The 24,563-nt window shown below is 39.3% G+C and overlaps 1 protein-coding gene across 1 annotated transcript; it reads right to left on the bottom strand.

The window, feature by feature from the left end:
* Positions 1 to 1,481: 1,481 nt before the first annotated feature.
* Positions 1,482 to 24,172, bottom strand: LOC114028557 (chromatin assembly factor 1 subunit B; the record flags this gene model as incomplete). Its single annotated transcript, XM_027842819.1, has 7 exons — positions 24,064 to 24,172; positions 23,304 to 23,465; positions 21,687 to 21,819; positions 19,821 to 19,938; positions 19,365 to 19,468; positions 13,828 to 13,924; positions 1,482 to 1,566 (listed from the first exon to the last, which is right to left on the bottom strand). Coding segments are annotated over exons 2-7 (663 nt in total), but the record flags the coding sequence as incomplete, so codon positions are not given.
* Positions 24,173 to 24,563: the final 391 nt, after the last annotated feature.

The raw sequence follows: 24,563 nt of genomic DNA, 5'->3' as shown, positions 1-24,563 counted from the left end.
GGAAATTAACGCTCAATAATTTAAAAAAAAAACTTTAAAAAAAAAAAGGCAGTGTGGCATAGTGTTGGCCTCAAAGATAAAAATCCTGAATTCAAGTCCTACTTGTGACAGAGACTAGCTACATGAATTTGGGCAAATAACCCATCTCTCAGGAAACTCAGAAAACTCTAAAACTGTCATTTGTAAAGAAGGTGCTGATCCACATGGATACAGGAAGCACCTCAGCAGGAACCGCCTACATTGATGAAAACATAGGTCCAGTCAAAACAGATAAACAAAATTCTAGCATTTTTTAAATTTTGAAAAGTGTTTCAACATTGGCTCTTCCTTCATAGTGAATGGTGGTTTTGAAGGCTTGAGTATGTTTGCTGAATTGAACTGATGTCTTAAAACCCAGCCAATGACTCAACCTCTTGAAGGCACAGGATTTCGGGAACTTTTGGGAGTCCTTAGTCCTTGTTATTATTTTTAGTAAATGGGTTGTCTGCTCCAAGGAAATGCTAGAAGGATCACTGAAACGGGAAAAATTAGGATGGCAAACCTTTTCTAATTTAGATAAGAGCTGCAACAGTGTTGGACCAAGGTGTTAAATTTGAGTTAAATAACATTTCAATAACAGTGAGATTTTCAGTGCTGAGAGATGCTTTGGGACAGTATATACTCTTGTCAATTCTAAGGGCCTCCTCTCTGTAGGTAAACCTCCACCCCCACCCCCCAAAAAAAGGGATGACAAAGCATGAGGATAAAGATAAAAGTCACTGGGTACTTTAAAAATTGCTGACACACTCCCTTCTTATGGCAGGGTGAATCATTTAGTTTTACGTTAGTAGACATTCATTGAGCAGACAATGGTTAAGAAAAGTAAGGAACAGTATCTTGAGGGCAACTTAGGTGTTGGGAAAAAGATATCCTTATACTGGAGAAAACATTGGCCATATGATAAGGCAGAAACTACCGCTATGACTTCGTCCAAATTGCTTCATCTCGGAGTTAGATAGCAGAGTCCATACTCTACTTTTCTCTCCAGGAACTACCTAGGCTATAATAATGAACCATAAGAGTCACAAAAATTTCCCTGTGTTGAATGATGTGATAAAACAAAAAGAATGCTGGATAAAAAGTCAAAAAACCACAAGTTTTTGTCCTCATCTGCTGGTACCTATGCAAGTTTCCATAAAAAAAGGTATAAAAAAGCTGCCAAAAAAAAAAAAAGGGAGGAGGGGGAATTATGCTACACGGCCTCTAAATCTTATAAACAGTCTCTTCTAATTCTAGGATCTTAAGAGCAGAAGCTTGGCTATGCCTATGTTGTAAAAGTTTTCCCTTTAATCTGGCCAAAAATCAGAGACAAAATATTATTAGAACTCAGATGTCATATTTCTGAATCTAATGCAATCCAGAAAGAAACCTTCCTAGAGCTACCTAAGTTCCAAAACATAACTTATATAAAATATCAAAATGGAAATTAAAAAGATAATTACCTCGCCTTCAGCTCCCACCCCAGACAGCATCTTTGTAACGTTGAAGGCAACACGCTTCTTCTGTGTGCTGTATACCCGCAACACCCTAAACAAGAGACAGGTATTAGCTTTGCTTGTTCTTGCAAATGAACCATGTCTTACTGCATTAAAAATAATTTAAAAGCATTAAGATGAAAGAGTTAGAGTCTAGCTTTCCCTGACAAAGATCTTGAAAAAGATCTTACAAATGTACCAGACTGAATTCTGATCAGGAAAGTCAAAAAGAAGTCACAGCGAATCATTTTTCCAGCCCAGGGAGGCTTAGGGAAATGAACAGAGAGGTCTGTGAACTCTAGGTAGAGGGTCTGGCCAGAAGGATGTGGCTGTGGCAGCAGTCCCATTCAAACACCCAGAGAAGGAAGAGACAGGGCCCCAGAGAGAGATCCTGGGGGATCCCTGAGCAAGCACTGGGTGCAGGAATGGTGCCATCTGGCAGCTCTGTCACCACCACCCAGTGCTGGGTCACAGATCCAGGCAAAAAGAGAGTAGTTATGAGAGTCAGTGATAGCTGTGTGGCTCTGGTCCCAGGAGCAGCGCACAGCATCTCAGAACAAAGGGGAGCTGGCAGCTCAGTCACTCTGAATCTGTAGAGCCCAACTCCAAACCAGAAACAAACCAAAAGACCCAAACCTGAGTAAGGAACTTGAAGAACTCAAACCCGGAGGATGGTAAACAAACTTCCCTCGGACCAAACCATTTGGGGAGCACTGAAAGTTTGCAGACTCCCAGTCTGAATGATAAGAGCAGTAGAAAGACAGGACAAAAAGGTCAAGCTTAACCTTACCCTCCCCACCATAAAGTGTAAAAAACTAACACTAACATAAAGTCCAAAGTCAAGAAGTAGAAAAATGAACAACATCCATAGAGAGCCATTAGGGTGACAAAGTTGCTCAAAACAAACAAAGAAGGATAGAATAACTTGAAAACATCTACACGTAAAGCCCTGAAGAAAATGCAGCGTGAACAAAAGTCCAACAAGAATTACCAGAAGAGTTAAAACAAAATTTGAAGCAACTAAAAAATGATTTTTAAAAACCAACTGAAAGAAGTAGGAGAAAGAATGGGGAAAAGGTAAGAGCTAGGGGAAAAGATATAAAGAAAAAATTAAGTTTGAAAAAGGAGACAAAAATCTTACTGAAGAAACTAACTCTTTGAAAAGAGTTAAAACAAGATTTGAAGCAGCTAAAAAAATGATCTTTAAAAACCAACTGAAAGAAGTAGGAGAAAGAATGGGAAAAAGGTAAGAGCTAGGTGAAAAGATATAAAGAGAAAATTAACAGTTTAGAAAAAGAGGCAAAAATCTTACTGAAGAAAATAACTCTGAAAATTCGAACTGGCCAAAGGAAGTTAATAATCCCATGAAACCTCAAGAAATAATAAAAGTCAAAAGACTGAAAAAATAGCAGAAAATATGAAATTACCTCATAGGAAAAGCAACTTATCTGTTGCTGTTCATAGCAGTTAAATTTTGCTAAACGTTTCAACGTGCTAAAGAACTGTGGGCTGTGTACTCTCTTTGAAAACACCTCCTCGTCGTCTCTCTACCATCCAGACTCAGTCATGTGGTTTTCTTCCTCAGTAATCACTGTATCTTGCACTTTTCATAAGAGAAGGAAATCTGTGAAGCAGCTGCTGCAGCTACAACTGTGGTTAGTGTGTGAGATACTAATCTCTTTTGCATAGAAATAGCAACTTTTTTATGGGCGCAGTGGTACTTTTTTTTGTGTTAAATAAATAAGATCAGAATTATTAAAAATGAAAGTTTGGGGTGGGGCCTAGATTCAGTCACTGTTTTCTACCTTTGCATTTTTCACACCCTGCACCCCTAACCCCAACAAATGTCGAGGAACGACTGTAGACAGTGTTCTTCTACTCTCTTCTAAACCCTTTGCAATCTTGGCTTCCGACCTCATCATTCAATTCGAAACTGCTCTCTCCAAAGCTGCCAATGATCTTTTTAATCAATCCTCATCCTCTTTGACCTCTCTGAAACATCTGACACTGTTGATAAGCTATTCAATAAATTCCACTGTCTCCCTATTATCTCCAGGATCAAACATCTGTTTGGCTTTTAAAGTTTTTCATAATCTGGGCCCCTCCTATACTCTTCATCTACCTTACTCCCCTCCATGTATTCTATGATCAAGTGACACGGGCCTCCCTGCTGTTCCTCACAGAAGACACTTCCTCCGAGCTCTGGGCATTTTTACTATCTGTCCCCCATAAATGGAACATTATCTTTCCTCATCTCTACCTCCTAGCTTCCTTCACATCTCAGCTAAAGTCCAGCCTTCTAGAAAAAGCCTCTCCTAATCCTCTTCAATCTTAGTGCCTTCCCTCTGAGATTATCTCTAACTTATCCTGCACTGATCTTGTTTGTACACAGCTGTTGCATACCGTTAAAAGTAGATCGAGTTCCTTGAGAGCAGGAACTGGTTTCTTTTTTGCCTTTCTTTATATCTCTCATGCTTAGCACAGTGCCAGGGACACAGCAGGCACTTAATAAATGCTTATCTCATTAACTTGACCTTCTCCTCCTGGATCCTTTTTCCTCTCTAGATTTTTGAGACACTGTTCCCCTGTAGTCCTATTCCAACTTGACTGCTCCTTCTCAGCTAGATATTCAACCACATCATGCCCCCTAAATATGGATGTTCCCTAGAGCTCTGTCCTGGACCTTTATCACTTTTTCCTATATTCTCTCTTTTCATGATCTCATCAGCTCCCACGGGTTCACTTACTTTTAGACAAAGATTTACACATCTATATATACAATTCTAGTCTTTCTCCTAAGCTCCAGTCTTACATCATCAACTGAGCATTAGACATTTCAAATCTGATGCCCCATAAGCATCTCAAACTAACATGTTCAAAACAGAACTCCTCCAACACCCTCCTCTCTTCCAAATTTCCCTGTTACTGTCAAGGACATCATCATTCCTCAAGCTCATAAACATAATGTCATCTTCATCTCCTTGTTTTCAGTTATTCCACATATCCAAATAGTTACCAAAACTTCTCTTTTCTACCTTAACAATAAATTCAGCACATATCCTCTTCCTTCTCTCTACTTACAAACTCACGACCTTGGTATTGGCCCTCAATACTTCTTGCCTAGAATACTACACTAGCCATCTAAATAAGTGACTTGCCCAGGGTCACACAGCTAGTAAGTGAGGCCAGATTTGAACCCAGAAAGATGAGTCTTCCTTACCTCAGGTCCAGCACACTCTCCATTGTACCACTGTCTACCATCATCTTCCTGATGTCATGGCCCTCTTTGAGAACGAAGGACAAAAAACCACAAACCTTCTAAATAGTCTCTTTTCAAGTCTCTCCCTCCTCTAATCAATCCTCCAAACAGTTCCCAAATTTATTTTCCCAAAGATGAAGTCTAACCATGTAACTCCCTTCCCCAATCAATAAATTTTAATGGCTCCCTATTACCTCCAGGATCAAATATAAAGAATGTCCTTTGTTTGCCACTCAGTGTTCTTCACTACCTGACTCCCTCCCACCTTTCCAATTTTCTTTCACTTTACTCCCTCCTCCATCTACAATACAGTCATACTAGCCTACCTGTGACTCCTCATAACTGACATTCCATCAATTCTTTTTGTCTTTTTTTCTGGCTTTCCCCATGCCTAGTATGTTCTGCCTCCTTACCTCCACCTCTTACAATACCTGGCTTCCTTTAAGACTTAGTTCCAATGCCGCCTTCTATTGCAGGCTTTTCCTCATCTGCTAATGCCTTCCACCCTATAGTTACTTTCAAGCTATTGTTTATAGGTTTATTAATTTACACACTAATCCCCCAACTACAATGTAAACTCCTTGAGAATACTGACCTTTTTTTGCCTTTCTTTGTATACTCCGTGCTTTATACAATTCCTGGCACATAGAAATACTTAATAACTGCTTGTTAATTGGTTGATTGACCAGTTCAGTATAACAGTCACCTGCCACTAGCCAGAATTTAGGGTGATGATCAAGGCTGCCAAAATGGAAAGGAAAGCAAGGGAACAAAGGCATAAGGGCATGGAGGAAAAAGAGCTCAGGAGGGGCAAGGAGCATGGAAGTGATCCGACCTTCATCAGCCAGTAGCCTGGGTGAACCTGCTTAGTGACACACTTGCCACCCTCATGAAACAAACAGAGCTCCTACCACATCTCACCCCTTGGTGGCAAGGTGTAAAAAATTTCTAAGTGATCATCTACTATTAAAACAATCTTGAAAAAACTCTAGCAACTGAAGGAATTTAATACAAATAATAATATAAAGCAACTCCTTAAATCATAGTTCATAAGTCTTCTGAGTTAAAAACAATTATGATAAGCAGGAGCAGTATCATTAGCATCAGATCCACCAAATAAATGACACCTCTGACATTATTATTGGTCACCACCACAAGTCTGGATCACCTGTATCAAGATAGCTAAGAGCATGGGTCTTCCCGCATGCAACCTGTCACAGGGCCTGAGTTGGTACTAGGACTGGCCCAGTACCTAGTCAGTATGCTCTGGCCTATGAGACAAAACCTCTTCCTCTCTAGAAGACCCATCAGGGATGGTATCAAATTTTGGGTACTTTAGAAGTCTACTGAGAAGTCCTTCTTCTATGGGGATTGTATTCAGACTAAAGCTTCAACTTCAAACAGGACTAAAAATTATCAACAAGTCAGCTATAGGATTCTCTTTTTCCCCATGTGAATTCCAATTTGTCATAAACACACACCCACATGCGCACACACACACACACACACACACACACACACACACACACAGAGGTTTTCTTTTCCCCCAGGATAGTTTGGATAGCCTCTTCCCAGAAAAAGTTTACCACAGTAAAGGGTGAAATTATTGGGAAGTCTGTTGCTTTTTAACATTATTGGGTAGTTAAAACTTGAATGTGTATATTTACAAATATATATATATATGTATATATATATGCATATATACACACACGAATACACAAAAAGTTTTTACTTTGGTATATGTAATCTATCAACTTAATATATATTATATGTAATATATAAGTGTTTATATATATGTACATACATACATACATACATATTAGGCAGAACCATCAGTAAGCCAAGCAATATAATATTTATTCCTCAAGAACTGGGTCCACTTTAGGTCTTCCAAGGCTATAACCTATTTTTTTTTTTCAAAAGAAAAAACAGGCAGCTCAGTAAATGAGGACCATCCAGAGGACCATCTGAAGCAGTGGAAGAATATTGGGGAAGGAGAATAAACCCATAAATCCAATCACCAAACCCAAATTTAAAAAAAAAAATCTCCCTCTCTCCTTTGCTTACCTCCCCTGAGGAATATCTAAAGAGGGAATTCATCTTTATGAGGTTGAGCATAAAGAACTCCACAGTTTACCCATCTGAAAATGGACAAGGGGCAATCCCCATCTGAAGTTTATATTCAATCAGTTTTGCAAAAGCACATCATAAGTTCCCTCTCCCAATAAATGGAACTCTTTACAATTTGACAGATAATACAAATTGCCCCCATTAGAATATATCATCATTAGCTATTGTTCTAAGAATTCATTGCTGGTAGATATAGCATTGGACCTAGATTCAGGTAGGCCTGAGTTCAAATCTAGCCTCAGAAACCCACTAGCTATGTAAACCTGGGCAGGTCACTTAACCTCTGTTTGCCTCAGTTTCCTCAACTGTAAAATGGTGGTAACACCACAAGGTTACTGTGAAGACCAAATGAGATAATATTTATAAAGCACTTAGCACAGTGCAGATAGTAGTCATTTAAGAAATGCTTGTTGGCGGGGGGGGGCAAGATGGCAGAATAAAAGCAGTGACTTGCTTGAGTTCTCCCCCAAATCCCTCCAAATACCTATAAAAAATGGCTCTAAACAAATTCTAAAGCAACAGAACCCACAAAAAGACAAAGTGAAACAAATTTCCAGCCCAAGACAACCTAGATGGTTGATCGGAAAGGTATATCACACTGGGCTGGGAGAAGAATGCAGTTTGGCATGGGTGCGCAGGCAAGGCAGAACTCAGTGAATATGGAGCAGGCCTCAGAGGACTGAATCGCAGGCAGCTCTGGAGGTTTCCAGACTTCTCAACCCAGGAATACTGAAAACAACTTAGAAGGTCAATGGGAAAAGTCTGTTTCTGTGGTGGTGAGAGAGAATCGCAGGGTCCCAGCCCCATTCCCCGAACTTGGCCCTGGAGTGGCGCCTGCCTCCTGAGCTTCCAATCCACAGACTGAGGGGAAATTGAGTGGCTGATCAGAGGGGGATTGCAGGGATCTCTCTGCTGGGTGCAGGATTCTTTTGCTTTGCCCATGCTTGGATCTGGGTCACAGTTCTGGGTGGTGGTCCTGGGGCAAGGAGGAGCGCTGGCACGGTGGAGCTTGTAGTGGCAGTGGAGAGGAAATCCTCCTCACAGTTCCAAGACAGAAAAGAGTGCTTGTGGTCACTCATAGACCAGAGTACAGGCCAGGAAAGAAGTAAACACTTTGCCCTTGATAATAGCACCTTGGAAGAACTGAAAATTTACAAGTCCCTAGAAGTATCTCTGAAAGCAGCTGCACAAAACCCCTGAAGCTTGGGACAGTACATTCTCCACACTAGAAGCAGACCCCTATCTTAACAAAGAGTTTATAACTCAAGTAATTGGCTGGGATCATGAGCAAGCAGCGCAAAAAGAGTCAGACTATACTATCTTATTTTGGTGACAAAGAAGATCAAAACATACAACCAGAAGAAGACAAGAAAGCCAAAGCTCCTACATCCAAAGCCTCCAAGAAAAATATGAATTGGTTCCAGGCCATGGAAGAGTTCAAAAAGGATTTTGAGAAGCCAGTAAGAGAAGTAGAGGAAAAACTGGAGTGATGCAAGAAAATCATGAAAAGCAAATCAACGGCTTGCTAAAGGAGACCCAAAAAATTACTGAAGAAAATAACACCTTAAAAAACAGCCTAACCCAAATGGCAAAAGAGGTCCAAAAAGCCAATGAGGAGAAGAATGCCCTAAAAAGGAAAACTGGCCAAATGGAAAAGGAAGTCCAAAAGTTTACTGAAGAAAACACTTCCTTAAAAATTAGAATGGAGCAATTGGAAGCTAGTGACTTTATGAGAAATCAAGACACTGTAAAACTAATCCAAAAGAATGAAAAAAATAGAAGAGAATGTGAAATATCTCATTGGAAAGACAACTGACCTGGAAAATAGGGCCAGGAGAAAGAATTTAAAAATTATTGGACTATCTGAAAGCCATGATTAAAAAAAAAAAAGCCTAGACATCATCTTTCAAGAAATTACCAAGGAAAACTGCCCTGATATTTTAGAACGAGAGGGCAAAATAGAAATTGAAAGAATCCACCCACCACCTCCTGAAAGTGATCCCCAAAGGAAAACTCCTAGGAATATTGTATCCAAATTCCAGAATTCCCAGGTCAAGGAGAAAATATTGCAAGCAACAAGAAAGAAACAATTCAAGTATTGTGGAAACACAAGATTTAGCAGCTTCTATATTAAGGGACTGGAGGGCATGGAATATAATATTCTAGAGGGCAAAGGAGATAGGATTACAACCAAGAATCACCTACCCAGCAAAACTGAGTATAATCCTTTAGGGAAAAAATGGTCATTCAGTGAAATAGGGGACTTTCAAGCATTCTTGATGAAAAGGCCAGAGCTGAATAGAAAATTTGACTTTCAAATACAAGACTCAAGTGAAACATGAAGAGGTAAACAGGAAAGAGAAATCATGAGAAACTTATTAAGGTTGAACTGTTTACATTCTTGCATGGAAAGATGATATTTGTAACTCATGAGTCCTTTGTCAGTATTAGGATAGTGGGAGGGAAAAAAATTATATGTATGTATATAGATAGATTAGATAGATAGATGGATGGATAGACGGAGGGTACAGGGTGAGTTAAAGATGAAGGGGTGATATCTGGAAAATAAAATTAAGGGGTGAGAGAGGATTATACTGGGAAAAGGAGAAAGGGAGAGATAGAATGGGGTAAATTATCTCACAGACAAGAAAAGGCTTTTACAGTGGAGGGGAAATGGGGAAAGGTGAGAGGGAATGAGTGAATCTTATTCTCACAGGATTTGGCTTAAGGAGGGAATAACATACACAATTAGGTATGGAAATCTATCTTACCCTTCAGGAAAATAAGGGGGAAAGAGGACAAGAGAGCAGGGGGATGATAGAGGGGAGGGCAGATTGGGGAAGGGGATAATCAGAAGCAAAACTTCTGAGGAAGGACAGAGTCAAAAAAGAGAATAGAATAAATGGAGGGTAGGATAGGATGAAGGGAAATATGCTTAGTTTTTCACAACATGACTACTATGGAAGTGTTTTGCATAACTACACATCTATATCCTGTACCGAGTTGCTTGCCTTTTCAATGAGGGTGGGTGGGGAGGGAGGAAGGGAGAAAACTTGTAACCCAAAGTTTTAAAAACACATGTTAAAAAAAAAAAACTAAAAAAAAAAATGCTTGTCTCTTTCCTTTCCACACACCCAAGTTCCTAAGTATTAAAATCCTCCCACCCTCTGACTCCATCAGTAGATAAAGTCACTTCCAAAGAACTAGTGGTGGTGGGCAGTAGGGACAAGGGGAGGAAGAGGGCTGAGGAGCAGAGAGAAGAAAAGAGGAATAGCAAAAGGGCAAGCCCAACATGCTCCAGTTCACCCTCATAATCACCTCTGATACGGTTTTCCCTGATTACAGCTTTTATAGGCAGGGCTTAACATATTCTCTAGAGAAACGTGTAGGTCCGAGATCATATCTTCCACTCTTAGCCTATTAGTCCCCACCTCCATAATCACTGCCTCTTTCATCTGTGTGAAAAATTTTCTTCTGATTTCAAGGCATTGGGAGTCAGGGAGAAGGGAGGGGAAGAAGTGGGTCTTCCTATCTTGCCCAAATTGGAAGTGTAGTGGTTTTTAAGGGCCCAATCCCAATAACGATTAGCATGGAAGTTTTAACCTGCTACATTTTTCTGACAGGGACTGAGTCATTCCCTTTTAGGCAACCCTGGTGGTTCACCATGTTTATTCCAGACTTAGGATGTTTATCAGAGCTGTTCTAGCCCTACTGCAGCTCAGAACTCTGGAACTCAAGGTATTCCATCAGTCTCTGCCTCCACCAGCTGCAGGGATTACAGGCATGAGGGGAATGACATGGTCAGACCTGTGCTTTAGGAAAATCATTTTAGTGGCTGAATAGAAGACTGATTAGAGTGGGGAGAGATTTGAGGCAGGCAAACCCAACAGCAGGGTATTGCAATAATCCAGGCATGAGGTGATAAAGGTCCATGTCAGAGTGGTATTAGTGTTAGAGGATGCTATTCCAGAGATACTATAAAGGTGATCTCAATAAGCCTTGGCAACAGATTAGATATGGGTGGTGAGAGATAGTGAGAAGTTCAGTATGACATCTAGGTTGTGATTTTGAAGGATGGGAGGATGGTGTTTCTCTTGCAGTAATAGAAGGGTAGGAGGGGAAAAAGGATTTGAGGGAAAGCTAATTATTAAATTTTCAGTGTGAGCATTTAAACCTCAAAAATCAGCAAATGCTATAAAATCAGGGATCGGTTTATTGTTTTGTTGATTGTCTAGACTTAAGAAAATGATGGAGAATACGTTAATGAATGCAGATTAAACTTAAAAGTGTGTCATACATACATCACCACCCCCACCACCCCCAGTCAGTTGTTAAACATTTACCAGCACACCCAAAGGTACAGCAAAGGTAGTGAAGATATTGGTACTTTGCAAACTAATATCTAGACATTAAATTTGTGCCAAAGTCCCAGTAGAGTATTTCACTGAATCAGACAAAAACATAACAAAATTTATATGAAGAATTATTTGACAAGTAAGAATATAAAGAATTATGAAGGAAAAAAAACAGTTAAGAATTTGTCCTACCAGTTGTACCATGAAAATAACAGTAAAAACTGTCTGGTGCTGGAGAAAGGATATATAGATTAACAGAACAGAATAGAAACCATAAAAATAGAACCAAATACATATCAGAAGTGCTGGTATGTGGCTCAATGGATAGAGCACTGGCCTTGGAAGTCATCTTCCTAAGTTCAAATCAGGCCTCAGACACTTACTGGCTGTGTGATACTGGGCAAGTCACTTAACCCTGTTTGCCTTAATTCCCTCCCCTGTAAAATGAGGAAATGGCAAGTATTTGCAATATCTTTGCCAAGAAAATCCTAAATGGGATCACGAAGTGTCAGACATGACAGAAAAACAACTGAACAACAACAATATATCAGAGGTAGATATTTGATAAAAATCACTCTTTTTAAATCATGGGGGAGTAAAGAAAATAAAAAAGGGGGGTGAACAGAAACACATTATTTGTGGAACTTTGAATTGGCCTAATCATACCAAGTATCAATTTGGAATTAAGCAAGAAATTAATTAAACTGTTTATATCCCTTGACTCAGCAATCCCAGTACTAGTTATACATACTAAGGAGATCAAAGAGAAAAATAAATACCAAATATATATATATACCAAAACATTCATAGCAACACTCTGTGGCAGCAAAGAAATGGACAGAAAATGGGTGCCTATCAATTGAGGAATGATTGAAAAAAGGTGGTATATTTATATATCATAATATTACAGTGCAACAAGAGAAGACAAATATGAAAAATTCAGAAAAATGTGAGAAGATACATATGAGAGCTAGTGGCCCATAGTGGATAGAGCACTGGACTTGGAGTCAGAAGACCTTTGTTCAAATTCCACCTTAAACTCTAAATTTGATGTATTATCCTGGGTGTCACTTAATCTCCTTGGAACTCCATTTTTGCATTTAAAAAATAAGAGGGGTGGATTTAATATCCATTAAGGTCACTAAAAATGGCAAAATTAGCAAAAAGTGATAAAATTCAATGTCTGCAGAACTGAAAAAAAAAACAGGCATTATATAGAGGAGATGGTCAGCTGGTATTAACATTTTGGAGAATAACAAGGCAACATACAATATATCACATATCTTTCGATTCAATGATTCCTTTATTGAACTTTATCTTTAAAATACAATATATTAGGGAAATATGGACCTAGTTTTATAAAAATATTCAAAGCTGATTTAGTTGGAATACTTTAAAATATGAAGGGTGTTTTTACATAAAAAAAAGTAAAAAATTGGAATTAGCCAACACATCTAAAAACTGGAAGATGGTTAAATAAGCTCTGGTATATTAATGTTACATAATATTAGTGGCATATTGTTAATGTTATATTAATGTTACTGTTATATAACATAAGAAACAGAAATGTAAAACATAGAAGTAAATATGGAAGAACTTGTATGAGGTGCTAAAAAAGAAGAAATATAGGACTAGAATAATATATTCACTGACAACTATATTAAACAAACAAAAACATAGAAGTAGCAGTAGTAGTAGTCATCTTTTATCTAGCACTTACAATATGCCCAGCATTGTATTAAACATTTTACAACTATAATCTCATTTGATCATTACAAGGACTTTAGGTTGACTTGAAAGGGGCCAAACAGAAAAAATATTATTTGTTTGTTGTTCATTACCCTGTGTGATTGTTCTTTGTTATATGCTAAAAGTTTTATGTAAGATTTCTATCCTTATTTTGCATGTTTGTCATTAATTATAAGTATTACGTTTCTAATCAATGAAGAATCCACAAATATCACTGATATCCAAAAAATGTCAAAAGATCTACAGGAAGATTCCCAAAGTCTGGAGGCTACACTTCCAGATTATTTATAGGAGGATATGAATAGGGGGAGAAGGCATAAGTGGATTCCGATCTTTATCAGTGGAAGGAGTATACAAAGCAATGAAATCATAAGTCGACTAAATACTAAAAAAAAAAAAAGTAAAATGTTTAGAATTGCTCCAAGAGACTCTATTTTATAACGCTATATTTTAAAATGCCCCTTACCATAATGTTCAAAAGTATTTAAAGAAAGTTAGGAAGCTACACCTGCTTAAATCATTCAACAAATATTTACTGAGCACCTACTATGTACAACGTCCTCTAGTAGATATTTTAGAATGAATTTTTGTTCTACCAGAGGAAAATGTTGACATCTGATTATTCAGAAAAATCTAAAATAAGAGAAAGAAGTATGGTAAAAGCATTAAAGCTATAAAAGATTAGTAATGATTAAAATAGTGATATTAAAACCCAATTATATGGCATACAACCTTCACTAAAAAATAACCAACATTAAATGTCACTACAAACAATTTCAATAAAGTGCAGAAGAAGATGGCTGCTAAAGCCCCAACTCACCTGTCACAGCTCAGAGTAGCAATATATTGACCCAAGGGATCCCAGGTAACTCCTTGTACATAACTCTTGTGCTCATTAAATATGGAAACTTTCTGTCCTAGAAAAGCACACAAAATAATATATAACCTCTACTCAAGTTCAAATGACATAAACTACTGAGTAATTTTCACTTTGCAGTGTTCATTTGGAAACTAACCATGTTCTTCTGGCGGTAATATTTGTTACATTGTTACTGAACTGTCATTTATGTCTTGTATTACTTAATTTCTTGTGTTTATATTTTTTTCTCCAATTAGAACGAAAGACTTCTGAGGGTAGAGATCATGCCTTGCTTATTATTATTATTATTATTTTTTGCTTTTTGGTGAGGCAACAGGGTTAAGTGATTTGCCTATGGTCACACAGCTAATTAAGTGTCCTGACTCCAAGGCTAGAGCTCTATCCACTGTGCCACCTACCCCCCTAAATATCTTTAGATGAAATTATATTTATACATAGAATTCAGTTGCCATATAAACTCACATATTATTGATTACTATTCTTTTGCCATTGTTACATCAGGAAAGTGTGTGTGTGTGTGTGTGTGTGTGTGTGTGCACGTGGGCACGTGTAAGTAAAAACACCCGATATATCTCAAATTTGTAATTTTGGTTCATTTACATGTAACAAATGTGTGGAATACCTAGCATAGATTTTTTTCTCCATGTCCCTCTTTTGCATACACACACACATACACACAAGGTAGTATCTGGAACTGGGCATGGGCAGTCTCTTTCTCTGGGCTGGTTCACCCATCCCAACTTGTCTTCATACTAGCAAGTCTGGGTTCCCAGAGAAAGACTACTCCCATGTGCCTATGCCTCAAACTCAGGGTCTTACGGATACCTCTGGTGTGGGGGGATATACTCTCTCTACTTGTCACTGTAGGTCTTGAATCTCCATCAGTATTTTTCCCATTTACATAAAACAAATCATAATAATGACATCATTAAATCCTAAACATAAAACATTTACTTAATAATTGAGATAAATCAATAATATTCAATACACCATGAATATTTTATAAAGCAACGCGGAAATAATAACTACATCACAGTTAACTCATAAACTTGGGCCACATTCTCCTAACAATGGGTGTAGTATCTATGGGGGACAGTGGGCACATATTTATAAAAACTATTCAAGAGACATATTGATGAGGCCATTACAGGTTCCTGGGACAGCAGAGAATTCTGCTTCAGGCCTTGACGTCCTTGGTCCCTTTATGAATAATCTGCATCACAAGAAGCTGTTTCTCTGCTGATTGCACCCCTTCTGGTCCTCGCTGCTACTGCTGAGTAAATCTGTTCTCCTCTTGAACTGATGAAGTAGTGACAAGGTCTTTTAGCTGGAAGTTACACTATCATGACAATAAACAGTTCCTTTAAGCTAGTGAACTGCCAATATCTTCATTTGTGCTTTCTGAGTAATGCAGACAAGCCCTCCCAGCTCTTCACTCAACGAGATGCGGGTTTGTGCAATGAGCTTCAGCCTATTTTTATAGCAAAGAAACTGTAATACCTGACTTCCTCCCTTATTTTTCTTCCAGCCAGAGAGAAGCAGCAGAAATCAACCAGAAGCTTCTGAGAAATTTCACCTTTCAATATGTAGAAAGGGTAATGGCTGAAATTGCAGCAGAGTTCAGCTCTCTTCCAATTCGAAGGCTCCTAGCCTTCAGCCAGTCCCCAAAATGAAACTGAGTTTCAAGTTAAGAGCTCCCAAGTACAACTGCTGGAGCCTGTTTGTCTGCTACTGTCCTGCTACTTGTCTTCTCACTCAGCTTCTTCTACCTACGTGTCTGTCCGTTCGGCTGCTGGGCTTTTCAACACTTAGTGGCTCAAGTCTGAGCTCAGTAACGCATCTTTCCTTTAAAAGGAAAAACTATTAGTTATGAAGCCAAGAATCCTTATTTAATTATCTCATAGTCTCCAAACAGTTGCTTGATTTACCACTTTGTGACTTTAAACTTTCAATCTCTAAGAAAAGTTATGTGCAAATGAATGAGTTACAATGCCCTGTAGCCTCAGTCAGTTCTCTGTCCTCAAACAGATCCTTTTCTCTGTTTGGTCCTCCTAGCAGTCCTTTTAATGGAAAAACCGTTTCTTCCCACTAGAATTTTATCAGTTTTCCATAAACAAATGTTCCTTTTCTGCCTCTTTTGCTATTACTCTCCATATACCAACCCTTCATATCTTTCCAAGTTAATTTAATTCTTTTTCTTTATTAAAAAAACTCCTTTTGTGTCTCAAAAGTTCATTTTCTTCCTCTTTCAGTGATCAAAAGTCTCACATATGAAAGAGGTAATGTCCTAAAAGCAATTTTTTGAATAAATGAAGTATTTCTCTGTCAATTTCCTAGTAGGATTTAGACAGAAAGAATCCTGTCATCTAAGTATTATCAGCAAAGACATACATTGTTAATTGTATTATACTTACAGCTGGCTTTAAAATGAAAATAATTATTTGGTATTCTTCTGGACCTGTCATTTCATTGGAATATGTAGCTCACAGAAGGGAATTTCCTCTACCAATGCAGATCAAAAGATACAAAGTACAGTAGTTACAAGGTGGCTTAGAACAGAAACCTTAGAGTGGAAACCACTAGGAGTTAGGGGACAAGGAAAAGCCTTCTGGAGAAGGTTAAAGGTGCAGGTGAGGGAAGAAAATTCCAGAAAGTAAAGGGGGAAAGGCAGAGATAGGAAATGCCATATCATGTGTCCAGAACAGGAAACTGGCCAGTACAGTTGGATTTCTGAGTGTGTTTAGGAGAGGAGAAAGGGGATATTGGAAAGAAAATAAGGAGAGAGACTGGGAAGAACTTTTAATAACAATCAAAGATTTTTTTTGATCCTAGAGGTTCCTGAGGTTTACTGAGGAGGGGAACAACATGGCCAGATCTGCCTTTCAGGAAGATTACTTTAGCAGCTGTGTGGAGGATGAGTGGAGTGGAGAAAGATGAAGCAGGAAGACAAATAGGAGACTATTACAATACTCTAGTCCTGAAGTAACAAAAGCCTGAGCCACCTGTGGTGAGTGAAGAAAAAGGGATGTATACAAATATATTGTGGAGACAGAAGCAGCAAGAACTAACTGGTGAGTGAGAGTGAGGAGTTGAGGAAGACAAAGTAGGTGCAAACCACAGTGACAGGGTGGATGGCTGTGCCCTTGACAGTAAGAATTCAGAAGATATATGGGTCTGAAGGAGAAGAGGGAAAAGAAAATGTTGAGTGTGAGAAACCTACAGCTCAGGCTGTCTGAAATGCCCACTAGCCAGTTAGTGATGTGGGATCAGAGCCTGGCACAGACCAAGGTTAGATGCATAGATCTGGGAATTGCCATCACATAGATGATGATCGAATCCATGGGAGTTGCTGAGAATACCAACTGAAAAAATAAAAGAGAAGAGAGTACAGGACAGTGAGCATGACGTGGGTAAAGATCCAGCAAAGGAGACTGAGAAGGGGCAGTTAGATGGATAGGAGAACAAAAGTGTCAAGAAAACCCAAAGAGGAGAAAATTTCCAGGGGAAAAAAGTAGTCATAATGCCAAAAGTTGCAGAGAGATCAAGATGGAGGAGACTGAGAAAAGGACATTAGATTTGACATTTAAGAGATCATGTGCATCTATGAAGAGAGCATTTTCAATTAGAAGAAATAGGAAGTTAGGGTATTTGAAGGAACATTAAAATGTATGCTGAAGTATCCTAATATAAAAGGAGTTAAGGCAAAGGAGACTGTGAATGAGGCAATGAACTAATTCAGAAAGGAAGATGTCATGGAGGTCACTAGATAATAGCCACCAATATCTGGATTGGGCAATAAATTTGTATACAGTGAGTCTCAAAAGAGGAAAAGTAGCTGAATACAGATGGTGGAGCGAAAGTCTGAAGGTGGTAAGAAGCTTTCCAAGGCTTCCTCTTCCAGGACCAATGAGTTGAGAAGTATTTAGGTACAACCAGTAGTAGAAAGGATGAGCAGGGATGTGGTGTCATCCAAGCAGAGCTAGGTCTCAGTGAATGACAGAAGATGGGAGAAGCAAGAGAGGAAGAGGTCTAAAATGAAAAGATTTTTGTTAATTATAGATGAGGAGTTCTGGAGGATACCCTGGAAGGCAGGTCTGGAGTGGGATACAGGGTTAAGACGGATGAAGATGAGGGAGTAGGCAGCTGGAGTTGGTAGGGGGGGTATGTTATTCAGCAGTTGGTTGTTAAGTATCACTAAGATGAGAAAATTAAGAAATGGGAGGAGCATCCTAACTTTGGGGGAATGTATCCAGATAGAATATCAGTAGATGGGAAGAGGTCTACTGATAAAAGTAGATGATGAGAAGGTTCAAGAATCTCCAGTAAGCAGCCATCCAGTGACGTCCCAAGCACAAAATACTCATAGAACCTGGTTCCACAAATGTACCATTCACCAGAAAGATCAACTTTCCTGAAAGGAGGTTGACCACTGCCACTCCTCAGAGAAATATGGTACTAGTATGACTAGAGAGAGATGGGTGAGAGTAACCAACAGTAGCAAAGAGAACAAAAAGTGGTGTGTGATGGTTAGTTTTAAGAGGTATATTTGAGCTTTCTGTTCTACATAACAGAAGAAAAACTCATAACTAGGCAAACTTGAGCTTAGTGTGGAATCAATGTGTCTTACTTTGTTGTGCTTCTAGAGATCTTGAACATTACTGCAAAGAACTATGGATACATCAGACACCCTGGACCATTAGAAACTATCTTTACCAAAAGAAACTTTGCTTCTGCTCAACTTCCTATAATTAGATCCTATTAATATGTTACTTGTTACCAGAATGTTTCAGTTGTACCTAATCACTATGAACTTATTCTTCTGTCTTCTAACTCTATAATACCCCAATTTATCTTTTCTCTTCCCAACCCAGTTCAAAAGACTGTTAAATTGCACAGATTTTTCCAGTTCAACAAAACATTTGGTTATGGCATCTATTAGTGTGTCTCCAGCCTGTTTTTCTTTTCCTTGAAGCTATGAGAAATGAAGAATACCTCAGCCAAACAAGAACAATGCAGAGTATTGAATCAATTCTTCAACACCACTAAGTCAAATTCACACATGTCGAGATTTGGTGTAAAGAAATTCCTGATGGACTTTTCTAGCTGTTTTCACTATGAGACTCTTCTGATCTCACGCTGTCAGGGAAGAAGACCCATTCCTTAAATGTCTCCTGTTTGATACCCAAGAATTCTCTTCAACACTGACCTTACTTAGGGTTCTTGGCAATCTCACCAAACATTCTAGTGCCCAAACAATGAGGCCAACCTACTACCTACTGCCAAGCTCAACTTCCAGCTTCAGGTAGTGAAACTATTTAGCCCTACCACTGGAAAGTTGACCATCTAAGTAAATCCACTGAAGGTTTTTTTTTTCTTTTGCTTAGTGCTCTTAACTCCCTTGTAGTATGAACTTTATGTAATTATTTGGTATTCTCTGTTTCCTAAAGATAAAAATGCCAAAAGAAATTACTAGTTACCTTTACCAACATCCCATATGATAGCTGTATTATCTACAGAGGCAGAAGCCATTAAATTTCCATCAGTCATCCAGCAAATATCATACACATCTTCTAAGTGCCCTCTGAAATACAAAGTAGAGACAGAAAGATATTAGACATTATCTTAGCAGCATGTTTTTTTTTAATGTAAATTGTTTTAAAACAGTTATTGTGCTTTTAAAGTATATTAGAATGAGATTTCTTTAAACAAAATTCTACTGGATTCGAGACCATATATTCATATACAGCTACAGTCAACTACATTAAAAAGAATTTGTAACTTTAAAAAAGCAAGAAAATTTAATTCAATTTTGTATTAGAACATTTTAATTTTTTTAAAAAAAATTTCATGTTTAAAGCAAATTTAAATTTACCAAAATTTGTATTATGTTGAAATAGAAACGTGAAAAAGATATGTTATATATGGTAAGTTACCTTAATGTTTTAATGACAGCCCAATTCTCCTTATTCAGTTGTGCCTCATCCTCATCCTGAAATGCAATTTGTTCTGGCTCCTTGTTATCATTAACTTTCCACAACAAAATGGCAGCATCTATGGGGTATTAATCTTGATTACAGATCATATTTTGTTGACTATTTCCAAAAACATTACTGTTTCCTGAAATGATCTCTGCTCACATCACCATGGAGAACTCCCAGAATGTGAACGCCTTTTACAAAACAGGCAGAATCTTAGACTCAGTAAAACTCCTGGAAGGTTGTCAGAGACTCACGTAGGTTAAGGGACTCAGCTTCGGTCATGTCAGAGGTAAGATTTGAACTTAATTAAGTGTCTCTGATTTCCAACCCCAGCACTCTAGGCACCTCAATTACTCAATATACACATTATTATTACAAAGGCTGGAAACAGCCTTTAGAAACTTTAGTGGAACTGGAAGATAAAAAATACTTTCGATTTTCCTTCAAACTCTTCATCCCTAGAAAGCACACACAGAAAACACAAATCAGTCTATCTGTTATCAAGAGGAATTCTAAATAGAAAAAAGTCAACTCAAGGGATAAGGATATTAAACCATTTCTATCTTGCCAAGACAAGGAGTTTAAATCTTATTATAAAACTATGTATTCACCACTTTCTCACTGTTTATAATGGATATCTATAGATTCCAAAAGAATAACAAGCAGAATCAATATTTATTTCCCATTCCAAGACCAGAAGAAAGGAGCCACAATCAAATATAGCTGATCCTTTCAGCTATCAATTTCAGCCTTTTGATGGTCCAGAAAAAGACAAGCACATGACTGATCTGAAGGTTCAAAATGGGCTTAAAACCCCATCAGTTTTCATTGACTCCTCTCATCTTCAAATGCATGCATTCAATTAGATGCCAAGTCTGATTACTTTTACTTATACCATATCTCCCTTATCTGCTATTACATAAACTCAACCTCATAATAGCCATACTAGTTCTCACCTAAATTACTGTAATAACCTCCTAACTTATCTCCCTGCTTTCAGTCTCACCCATCTTCTATCTAGCTTTCACAACATTTCTTAGGTCATTTTTTTACTGTAATTTAAATTTTTTTTAATCATGTCATTGTCCTGCTCAAAAAACTGGCAGTGGTTCTCTACTGACTATATGAACACTCTGGTAGGATATTTAATGCTATCTACAATTTTGAGCCAATCAACCTTTCCAGTCTTATTCCAGAATACTCCATTTTGTGTTCTTTATATTTCAGCCATGCTTTCCACTAACCTTATGTGTTGTCTACCTCTATTAGACTGTGAGCTCCTTGAAGGCAGGGACCATATTTTAACTTTCCAAACCTGTATCCCCAGTGTTTAGTACCTGGCACACAGTAGGCTTTTAATAAATGTTTACTGACTGGCTGACTGATCTCATCCTAAACCTTCCTACTTCCAAGAACTCACAAAGACCAGATCCATGCCTCCTTTTTGCTTTTAAGACCTAGATCAGATGCCATCTTCTTCATGATCCGCACAAATGAAAGTGCTCTCCCCTGTGTGCCTATTACATTCTACCTTGTATCAAAATTTAAAGTTCCAAGGAACCAAGAGGACTCTAGTACATATTGTCTTCCCTCATTAGACTGTAACTTTCTTCAAGAGAAGTACTATGTCATTTTTCATTTTTGTTATGACCATCATCTACTACAAGGTCATAAGCACCTATTATATAGGTCATATTTGGTAAATCGAACTGTTGAATTTAAAAAGCTATTTCCCAAGCCAAAAGTTCACATTTCCTAATTTTACTTGAAGCTTGAGGTAGATAGCTTCTAGAATTATACTCTAAATGTAACAGTACTCACCATCTCCCCCAGATGCTAAGATTTCACCATTAGGAGAAAACCGAACAACATTTACTGCTTTGGTATGGCGAGCAAGATTGGACAAAAATTCTACAATGGCTTTTCCATCTGGTCCTTTTTCTACTTTCCAGATCTGTTTACAAAAAAATAGTATCATTAATATAAACAATGTCAGAAACAAATAACTATCAGAAACAGAACAATTTTCCTTTTTAAGTGCAAAATAAAGGCCTTCTGAAATAAGAAAAGTTTTTATTATATGAGGTATGATAAGGAAAAAAAGACAGAGCATATGTTCCATGTGTATTCATGCAATGTTAAAAGAATGAGAATTCCTTCTGTATCCACCACAGGTGGAGTTCTTCTGTTGAATCAGGGAAAAACAAGGATTGGATAAGATGGGCAGGTAGCAATCTGCACAACTTGGAGGTAGACATCATTGATCCATTAGATTATTTATGGTTAAAAAGCACTTTCAGAAATGTTATATCCCTTAATCCTCAAAACACTACTGTGAGAGAGTCAGCATCACTGGCCTCATAAGGAAACTGGGGTTCAGACTAACTGACAGAGCCACGGAATCAAACTAGAGTCTAATTCTAACTAGTTACATAATAATAATAATGATTGGCAGTGTGAGGCAGTAAAGAAGATTTGGCCTCAGAGACAGGAAGTCCTGTGTTCAAGTCCCACCTGTGATATATGATATCTGTGTGGCCCTGGGCAAGTATTCACCTCTCAGTGCTTCAAGGTCTTTAAGACTAAGCTGCCGAGCAGGTGGATGATTTGAGGGAAGAAGTCCCTACAATTAATAAAATCACAGGCCCAGACCAAAAAAGTAAAATGGTTAGCATCATTTCACTTGATCCTCACAACCTCATGAAACAGATCTCACAGTTTATATTAATCCCATTGTACAGATGAAGTTGGGAGAAGGGAGTAAGTATACATATAGCACCTACTATGTGCCAGGTACTGTCCAAAGCTTTTCTTATATCTGATTTGATGAGATGAGGGAACTAAGTCTCAGAGAGGTCAAATGACTTATACACACACACACACACACACACACACACACACACACACACACACTATTTGAAGTCAGGTTTTTCTGATTTCAAGCCCAACACTCTATTTGCTTTATCATACTTTAACTATTTGCTTTCTCCCATCTACTTTATCATACTTTAACCATTTATTTTCTCCCTAAAACAACTTAGTCCCCTAATGAACAAACTGAAATCTGACTGAAAACTTTAAAATAACCTGTACCAAGTTAACTACTGCTAGACTGCAACTGAAAAAAAAATGAAACCTTGTTTTTCTTTCAAACTCTGTGGGCCGGTCATTTTGAGCCATGTAAATATATAGATTGGAAAAGACTTTATAGATCATCTAGTAAAGACCCTTTCATTTTACAGAGAAACAATCTGGGACCAGAAGCCAGAATCTCCTGACTTCCCAGTCAAGGCTCTTTCCATAGATCAAGAACAGCTCCCTAATCTGACACTCCTACGTCATTTTTTTTGCCATCATTAGATTTAAGATTTCGGCTAAAAGTGGAGTCTATAATTTGCCCTTTTAAAAAAATTTTTTTTCTGCAAATATTGAACTTACCCGCACAGCTGTGTCTACCCCCGAAGAAGCCAATCTGTGAATTTTCCCATCGGTCCCATGCTGGAAGTCCAGGCTGTACACTGGTTCTTTGTTGTGCCACGCTATTTCACAAGTGATGACCTTCATTCTCTTGGACCCTCAGGTTCTCGGCAGCGGGTTCTGCTTATAATGACAGAGCACACCGAGGGGCATCGTTACCTGCACAGGTTTTAAGACAAGGCACGCCCAGGTACACTGTCCTCTCCACCCAGAGAGCGGACTGGGGCCCCTGACAATCCCGGGGCTTTCACTCTAATGCCCCCAGCACAGGACCACGAGATACACAGTCCATGCACAGTCCATGCACGGTCCCGACGGCCCCGCTCGGCCCTCTCCTCCTCCCGCCCCCCACCCGCGAGGACAGAGGGGGCGGAGACCGGAAGAGGGAGAAGGGGCAGGACGAGGGGGCCCATCACAGGGCGCGGAGCCGCGAGTCTGCAGAGGAAGAGAGGAGGCAACTGGAGAGGACCGCCACTTCTCCCGGGGAATCTGCAGTCGGGAGGAGGGGGCCCTGAAGGGCGCTGATCCCGCAAGCAAACCGCAACCCTGGCTCTCTCCCGAGGGGTTCCTGGCCAGGTGTGCAGCCAGTCGGCCTTTGCGCCCTGCGGGGCGTGAGGACCCTTCTCCCGCCAAACTCCCCCATGCAGTCCTCCCAGGTTGGGGGAAGCGGAACCCAACTCCACCCATCCCCGAACCCACCCACGCCCGCAGCGATGCATACATTTCACACGGCTCTTCTCCGCCCTCCGGGTCTCAGCCCCGCGTGGAGGGGAGCTGCGAAGGCAGAGGAAGGATCCCGAGCGGACTCAGGTCGGGGCAACTCCACTGTAGCCGCCGCCGCCGGGTTCCCGCGCTCGCGCCTGTGGCCCCGCCCCCTCGCGCTGCGAGTGGCGGAAGCGGAGGGGCGCGGTCTGTGGAGGGGGCGGAGCCGGGGCGGGGCTCGCACCACCCACCTTCCTCCGACCCGAGCTGGAACCTAGGAAGGAAGAGCAGCATGGGTCAGGCTGCTTCCTAGCGTAATCCGCCCGAAACTTACAAAGATTTCAGCCCTGTTCGATGAACGGTGCAGATATTGGCGTTTGGGACCTTAGGAAATTGAAACCCAGAAGGCTTTGTTCGGTATCATCACAGTGCAGATTAATGTGGTCCTTGGAAAAGAGCATGGAGTCCGTGGCTCCTGGGAAGCCACCTTCTCATCCCTGAAAAAGGCTTCCAGCTGTG

This window comes from Vombatus ursinus, unplaced genomic scaffold (genome assembly GCF_900497805.2).
Source record: "Vombatus ursinus unplaced genomic scaffold, bare-nosed wombat genome assembly UNPS02014889.1, whole genome shotgun sequence".
NCBI classification, from domain to species: Eukaryota; Metazoa; Chordata; class Mammalia; order Diprotodontia; family Vombatidae; genus Vombatus; species Vombatus ursinus.
The sequence above is the reverse complement of the archived record's forward strand: the minus strand, read 5'-3'. Positions and strand labels throughout refer to the sequence as shown.